Consider the following 8,122-nt stretch of genomic DNA (forward strand, 5'->3'; position numbering starts at 1 on the left):
CTGCTTGTTCCTCCAAAACCCCCATTCCCAAGGGTCTCTATTTCGCCCTGACCCCCACGTCACGACACCAATTCCTGGCTCCCTGCAACACCTCAGTCTCCGAATTCCGGCAAAACTCTGTCCCCACCATGTCCCACAATCTCTCCCATGTCTCACAAGGTCCCTGCCCAGCCCCCATCCTGTCCCCACCCTGCCCCCACCAAGAGCCACCTACACATGATGTTGCTTCCTGTCCCTTCATCCTAAGAGCCGCCAGCCAGGGGACAGCTTGCCCCAGCAGCGAGTGACAGCCAGTGCCCATGGCCGGGGACACCGGGATGGCCGGGAAGGTGGCGCTGCTCTTGTGGGGTGAGTGCCACGGGCACGTGTCTGATGCCCTGAGGATGGGCCCTGGTGAGGCAGAGAGCGGTGGGGAGGGGGCACAGGGGGGGGACTGTGGGGTTCCCTGAGGTCCCCAAGGGCAGCAGAGCCAGGGCATGTGCAAGGACCCCAGTGTGACCCGGGTCACAGGGTGGCCGTAGGGACACGAACAGGGAAAGTGGGATGTAAGGAGAGGAATAGGGGGATCGAATGTGGGGACAAGGATGTGGCCAAAGGAACCTTGGGGCTCAGGGTAGGTGTGGGGACAGGGACAGGGAGACAGGGAAGCAGGGACAGGGACAAGGGCCACGTTCCATGTAGATGGGGCATGGTGACAGGTGCCATGGGAATGGAATCACGGGCACAGGGCCATGGGGATGTGGCTGCGGGGACAGGTGCTGTAGGAGTGGGGGAGGTGACCTGTGCATGCATGGGGTGTCCACAGTGTCCCCATGTCCTGCCTCAGCCTACGGTGACCAAGGTGTCCCTGTACTAAAAACATCTGTGCTACACCAGTGTTCCTGTGAGGACAATTTGACACAGACACCACACCAGGTCCCCCCGGTGCTGCTCTCCCCACGGTGTCACCCCCACCCAGCCCTGTCTCTTCTCCCTTTCAGCCCAGACCCTCAGCATCGCTGGTGAGTCCTCGGGGGATGCCATGTCCCTGCCCCACTGTCCCCAGCCCCGTGGTGGCCCTGGCAGGCTGGTGTCCCCTCTCACCTGCAGGTGCCCAGAGCACCCAGCTCCTGGTGGAGCCCCCCTGGATGCCGGCGGTGCTGTGGGACCGGGTGTCACTGACCTGCCAGGGCTTGGGGACATCTGGTGCCACCACCTGGTACAAGGACGGGCAGCGCTGGTGGCAGGAGGGACCCAACAGCTTCACTGTCACCAAGAGTGGCACCTACACATGTCAGAGACTCAGCAGTGGGCTCAGCCAACCTGTGATGGTATCAAATGGTGAGGGGGGATCTGATATGCTCAGGGTGGTTCCCTGATCGGTCTGAGTGGTCTCCACTCTGTGGTGGCCTCACACCCCCCATGTGGCAAGAGCCTGTCCCCTGCACACAGGGACATCCCAGTGCATCCCAGTGCACCCGAGTGCACTCCAGTGTATCCCCATCCATCCCAGTGTGATGGGAGCCCCGTGGTTACAACTGTGTCATGGGGCTGCTCCTGCTGACCCTTAGACCCTCTTGAGCAGTGAACACTCCACCCATATGTCCCCGGTGCCATGGGCACCCACTTTGGACCTGTCTTCGGCTCCTCAGTGTGACGGGACCCTCCTGTCCCACAGAGCCGCTGGTGCTGCAGGTGCCAGCACGGGCACTGCTGGAGGGAGACACGGTGACACTGCACTGCCGGGGCTGGCCGGACAGTCCTGTCACCAGGGTGCGATTTTACAAGGATGAGAATGATCTGGGAGGGTCTCTCAGGGACACAGAGCTGTCTCTGTCACCCCTGCAGTTGCACAACAGAGGCCACTACCGCTGCGAGGGCTGGTTGCGAACAGGAGCAAAAGTGTCAGGACCGGTGACAGTGACAGTGCACGGTGAGCACCCCCAGGTTTGGAACCCAAATATACTGACACCCCCCAAAGCCACTTCCCAGTGGACTCAGAGTCACAGTCCCCACCCCCATCTCCTTCCCAGAGTTCAAGACTGTCTTGGTGCTGGAGGGTCCCCCTGAGCTCCCCGAGGGGTCCCCCCTCAATCTCAGCTGCCTCAGCACCCCCAGCCCCCTGCAGCCCCCAGCCTCCCTCCTGTACCGCTTCTACCGGGACGGGCAGTTGGTGGGGGGCCCGCAGGGGTCCCTGCAGCTCCTGGTGCCCGCCGTGGGGGTCTCCCACTCGGGGAATTACAACTGCGAGGTGCGCTCCGAGGGGGGAACTGTGTGGAAGAGCAGCACCCGGCTCAGCGTCATGGTGCACAGTGAGTGCGGGGATGGGCACGGGGAGCCCCCACAGCCCCCCCAGTTCTCCCATTCCTGCTCAACACTGCGTGCTCTCATACCTTCCCAGCTCTCTCCCTGGGTCCCCACATCAACCTCGATGGCTCCTGCATCCCTCACCAGGTCCCCTCACGTCTCTCTGGGTGCACCGCTCCCTGTCTGAGGTCCCTCCATCGTCCCCAGGTGCCACCACCTCCATCTGGCTGCCCAAAATCTTCCCTGTGCATCCGTTCAACCATCTCTATGTGTCCATTCCTTGAATCTCCCATCCTTTCATAGGGTCCCTTGCATCCCTTTCCAAGACTCCCCCCTGCCACACCCTCATCTTCCTCACTGAGATCCCCGCATCCCTGTGTGATCCTCCCTATCCCTGAGTCCCTTATTGCTCCCTGGTGTCCCCAAATCCTCCCACGTCTTCAGTCCCACCCCGCAGGGGTCCCACCCTCGGGGGTGTCCCTGTCTGTGCAGCCCCCCGGGGGACAGGTGGCAGTGGGGGACCGCCTGGTGCTGAGCTGCAGAGTGGCCATGGTGACAGGTCCCCTGTCCTTCTCCTGGCACCGGGAAGGCTTGGGATCACCACTGGGGACAGGCCCCCACCTGGAGATGTTGAACGTTGGGGACAATGACAGTGGCAACTACCAGTGTCGGGTCAGCAATGGGGACAGTGTGGCCGAGAGTGTTCCTCTGAATGTCACTGTCCTGGGTGAGTGGGAAACTTTAACTGCGGGTGACCCCACCCACAGCATCCCAATCACACTCTGCCAGGTGCCAGCTCTGTCTGTGTCCCCACAGTGCCCGTGGCCAATGCCACCATTACCCCTGGTCCCCCGGCACTCCAGGTGTGCCCAGGTGACCCCGTGACCCTGCACTGCTCAGTGCAGGTGGGCTCAGCCCCTGTCACCTTCACCTGGCTGCACAATGAGCACGAGGTGGCCCGGGGTCCCCTCCTGAAGCTTGGGGCTGTCAATGTGGACATTCAGGCACCTACCAGTGTGTGGCCACCAACCAGCTGGGACAGGACGGGCACTCAGCCCAGAGCTGGCCCTGGAGGTGACACCATAGGGAACTACTGGACACCACTGGAGCACAGGTGGGGTCACTGGGGTCATTGGGAGTGCAGGACCTCTGGAGTGAACAGGTGACCCTGATGTGTCCCTTCTGTCCCCAGCAGTGGCCGCAGGCCTTGGCGTGTCCCTCCTCTACACGCTTCTGCTCGTGGGTGGAGCTGTGGGCTGGCACTGGTGGAACAACGTGGGTGGGTGACAATGGGGGCAATGGGGGCCCTGGGGAGCTGCGGGACTGCTGAAATGTGGTGGTTATGGGACAGCACCCACAGCCCCTGATTTGAACACTGCTGAATACTAAGGGCCTTTGCTCAGGTTCTGGAAGGTTTTGGGGTGGTGTTCGAGCCCTTGCAGCGATTTGGGGGATTCTTGCAGTGATACTGGAGGAATTTAAAAAGACCCCCTCCCTTCCAGGCTTGAGTTTCCAAGGGTTCAAGGGGTTCAGACACCGGCGTGATTCAGGGGTTCAGGGGCATCAGGGATGCTCAGGGTTGCTGGGGGAAATTGCGGGTGCAGTGGGGTTTGAGGATTCCTGAGAGGGGTCCAGGGCCCTGGGGACCCCACAGTTACCCCTCCCCTCTTTCCTTTGCAGCTGACAGGAAGCAGCAGGAAAGGTGAGTGGGGGGCTCAAACCACACTCTCACCTTTGACCCCAACCCCCAAGATCTCCCATTCCCTCCCACACATCCCCTTTATTCCCACAGGTCCCACTTGGAGCCCCCGGCCCCCCCAGAGGAGGGGGAGGTGCTGTACACCCACGTCATGAGCACCAAGCAGACGGGGGGTGAGTCTGGGCTGGGACACACGCAGAGGGACACGTCACCCATGAGTGTCCCCCTGCCCAGATGCCACAGCCAGTGTCTCTCGCAATGTCCCCCCATGCCACCACACTCCGGGATCCCCAGGTGACCTATGCAGAGCTGCCAGCAACCCATGGGCAACCGTGGGAATGCGGGACATCTACGGGAATGTGCTGTGACACTTGGGGCATCGCTGGGCACTGGGGGCACTGAGGTCTCTGGGAGAACTGAGGGCTCTGGGGGCACTGAGGGCTCTGGGGACACTGGGGGACCCCAACCATGGGCAGCCATGCTTGTGTGCCCCCTCACTGCTCTTGTGGGTGCCCAACATTCACAGGTAGGTGGACAAAATGGCAGTCACATGTGAAGCTGCACCAGACACCCAGAGCTCCCCATATTCCCTAAACCCCCAAGGGCTTCACCTACCCACTCCCACTACCACCAGCAGCTTCCATATTCAAGTGCTCCCAGAACCCTCAGACAGTTCCCCAATCCCTCCTCACAGTGCTCCCAGTACCCCAAGGGCTCCCTATTTTCCCTCCCAGTGCCTCTCCATTGCTCTTAGTACGTCCAGGTGATTCCCATGCTCTCTCCCACTTCTCCCAGTGTCTCTGCAATGCCCCTCTCAGCTCTCCCAGTACACCCACAGCTCCTCATCTCTCCTCCCAGTGTCTGGACTCCTTGCTCTCTTATTGGCACCAAAATGCAGTTTTTGTTCAACTGGCAGAGACGGTGTTTCTTTGTTCATCTCTGTCGGGCTTTAGGAATGGGATTCTCCAATTTTGGAATGCAACTATAAACCAGTGCTCTAGATTCCCTTCTTCCCTGTCTCAAACCCCTGCTGTGCTGTGTTCCCCACACAATATGTCACAAAGGCTCTGGGGGTGTTCCACAGCCTCCCCCTTTTGCAGGGCAGTGGGAACAGGCCATGGCACAGAGTGGGGTGTCAGGGACAGGAACAATTTGATATCTCGAGATATTTTGGAGCACCTGTGTGTGGCAGGGCTGGGTCAGGCCTTGCTTTTGGTGACACAGGGCCCTGTGTGTCTGTCAGTCAGTCAGTCAGCCATGGCACACTGAGGACAGTGGGACACTGTGCCAAACCCAGCTCCTGAGTGGCTGAGTGACCAGGAATACTACCTTGAGACAGGGCTCTTGGTGGCCCAAGGGCTTAAAAATCAGAGCTTGAGGTGGCCACGTGTCTGATCCTGACTTGTCTTGGAGTGCCTGCCCCATCCAAGCAGGAACCCAGGAGCTGGAAACTGTCTTGTTTAAAAAACAAACACCTGCAAGGAAAACAGGAAACTTCCTGGAATGAAAAGAGGAACCGTCCCACCAAATAGTTATAGTTGCGAAAATTATAAGGCTACCACAAAAAAATGCAAGAAAAGGGAATAATAGTTCATTACTTAGCGATTGAGACAAACCAAAGAGAAGAAACAGCAAGACAAGAACAGAAATTTCCAACCCACTCAGGGCTGTTTGTTCATTTTCGGTGCAGTTATGGCCACAGCCAGCAGGGGGCGCTGCAGGGAGCACTTCCGCCCAGCAGGGGGCGCCCCGGTGCCAGCTCCAACCCCTCAGGGGCCATGGCAGCCTCGGGCGGGAGGGACGAGCCCAAATCGCTCCTTTGGCAAACTCACGCTTTGCACCAATCGGTCCCGGCAGCAGCACTGGCAGCACCCGGGCAGAAGAGACAAAGGCAGCAGCTTGGATCCTGGTGCCCGGTGGCAGCAGAGCAGTGTCCCGGCCCAGTCACACACCCTGCGCAACACCCACCACCGTTCTCCCTGATGGCAATGCAAGGAAGGCAGCACCCAACCCCAGGCAGGTCTCAGGCCCACAGCAGCACCTCTCGTGCCTTTCCACCACAATTCCTGAAAACCCTCAGCCTCTCTCTGCCTTTTCCTCCTTCAGCCCTGGCACAGCAGCTCTGGGAATGTTGAATTCCCCTGGCATGTTGAGGAAAGCGGGTGCTCCTTGCTGACACTGCCAGGGCTCCTCAGGGGCTCCAGAGCACGTTTGCAGCTGCTGCGCTTCCTGGGCCATTGGTGGTCCCGACACAGCAGCTACAGGAGGAGGAAGAGGAGAGGGAGCAGTAGAGCCTTAATGAGCTGTTGTAATTAGTGCCGGGGTTCCTGAAGTTCAGCGCTGCTGCTGAACCATCCCTGTGCCCAAACACATGGCTCTGCTGCCTCTCTTGGGGACTTTGGGCTTCTGTGGTAGCACTGGACACATTTTGAGGTTCAGATGCCCCAGCTCTGCCTACAAGGAGCTTTTTTGTCTGCTGGGATGGTCTTGTGGAGCTTCTCACCTTGGCCACTGCACAGGAACGGGCATTGGCCAGACCTGAGGCTCTCCCTGCCGCCTTGGCTTTGATTCTCGCAGCTTTCGAGCTGCTGCAAAGGTGAGAATTCTGTGGGGGTAAAAGGCCTGGCTTTGGTTTGCTCAACAACCTGACCAGGACCCTCCTCCTTCCCGAGGTGGGCAGGCAGAGCTGAGAAACACAAAGCCATTTGTCCTGGTTTAATCCAAAAGCTGCGTTTTGTGTCCAAGAAGAGGGACAAGGGTCCTGTGCCCCCTGGCACTGGGGAGGGAATGGGGAACCCCTGGGGTACTGGGAGCACTGGGAGCACTGGGAGCACTGGGAGCACTAGAATGGGGAGCTCTGGGCAGCCCCACATTGGACCCCCACTTGTGGTCACCTCCCGGGCAGGGTGGGCACCCATGGGAGCCGAAGGGAGGGGACACACAAGGGGTGCCCTCGAATAGGGACCTCCAATGCCCCCAGTAGTCCCAGTGCCCTACAGTGTCCCCAGTGTCCCCCTGTGTCACAGCTTGTTCTCGTAGCTGTCACTGTTGTCCTGCTGTCACCATGGGGTCCCGGAAGCTCCTTGTGGTCACCTGGGGGATATGGAGGGAGATCCTGAGAGATACTCCAGAAGTGGGGACGTTGGTGGGGGTGACACCCGTGGGTGATGTGTCCCTGTCCCCCCCGTACTCATCCCCTCTCTGCTCGGTGCCCACCACGTGGGGGTCCAGCAGCGCTCCCTCCTCCGAGGGGTCCTGTGGGGATAAGGAGGGGGCCTTGGTGGTGTCTGTGGAGGGGGAAATGGGAGTCCTGGCCCAAGTCCCCCACTCACCTGTTCTGGGGCTTTCTGGTGGCTGCAAGGAAAAGGGGAGGGGGTCACCATGGGGACCCCAGGACCCCTGAACTTTCCTGGAACCTCGGCAGGTCCACCCACCCACGGGAGTCTCAAATCCCCACTGGAGTCCCGATTCCCACTACACCCCTGATTGCCTCAGGACACTCCAAGCACCCCTGAACCCCCCAGAACTTCTGTACCACTGCAGTGTCCCAAACGCCCCCAGTGCCCCAGACCCTCTGAGCAACAAAACTCAAAGCCCGGCAGGGAGGGACACCCCCAAAACTATCCTAGGACTCCAAGAAGATCCCCCAACATCCCTGCACAGCCTTCCATCATCTTCCCAAACCCTCCAGGTACTTCCAGTACCACCCCAATGTTCCTACAAGCCCACCCAGGGATGCCCCTGGAGCCCAACCAAGACCCCCCAAATTCTACCCACAACCCCCAGGACTCCCAGCTGAGGTCATTGCGGGCTCAGTTTCCCCCAGCCCAGGGGCCCTGGGTGCTTCCCCCCCACTCTGGGGGCTTTCCCTCACTCCAGGACCTCCCCCTTCCCAGAGTGTCACAACTTCTGCTGTAGATTCTCATAGATGTCACTGGGTTCCCAAGATTGCAATTGTGGCCCCAGCAGCTCCATGTAGGTCACCTGAGGATCCTCCAGTGGGGGAGCCCTGTGGGAATAAGGGGGTGTGTGGAAGGGGATGGGAGGTCCTGAGGTTTGGGGAACACACAAATCATGGTCAGAGCCTGCACTCACCTTTCCTGGTGCTTCCTGGCAGTTCCAAAGGAGACCTGGAGG

General features: G+C 59.9%; 1 protein-coding gene and 1 long non-coding RNA gene across 2 annotated transcripts; both read left to right on the plus strand.

Annotated features, from left to right (window-relative positions):
• Positions 1–248: 248 nt before the first annotated feature.
• Positions 249–2,570, plus strand: LOC306815813 (Fc receptor-like A; the record flags this gene model as incomplete). Its single annotated transcript, XM_079332348.1, has 4 exons — positions 249–348; positions 1,658–1,912; positions 2,013–2,291; positions 2,494–2,570. The coding sequence occupies exons 1-4, from the start codon at positions 300–302 to the stop codon at positions 2,568–2,570; spliced, it is 660 nt and encodes a 219-aa protein (XP_079188474.1). The 5' UTR covers positions 249–299.
• Positions 2,571–3,330: 760 nt separating this feature from the next.
• LOC306815812 lies at positions 3,331–4,295 on the plus strand. Its single transcript, XR_013777476.1, has 4 exons — positions 3,331–3,400; positions 3,479–3,565; positions 3,967–3,988; positions 4,079–4,295. It is a non-coding gene; the product is annotated as an uncharacterized lncRNA (long non-coding RNA).
• Positions 4,296–8,122: the final 3,827 nt, after the last annotated feature.

This window comes from Erithacus rubecula, assembly GCF_903797595.1.
Source record: "Erithacus rubecula genome assembly, contig: scaffold_239_arrow_ctg1, whole genome shotgun sequence".
Taxonomy (NCBI): domain Eukaryota; kingdom Metazoa; phylum Chordata; class Aves; order Passeriformes; family Muscicapidae; genus Erithacus; species Erithacus rubecula.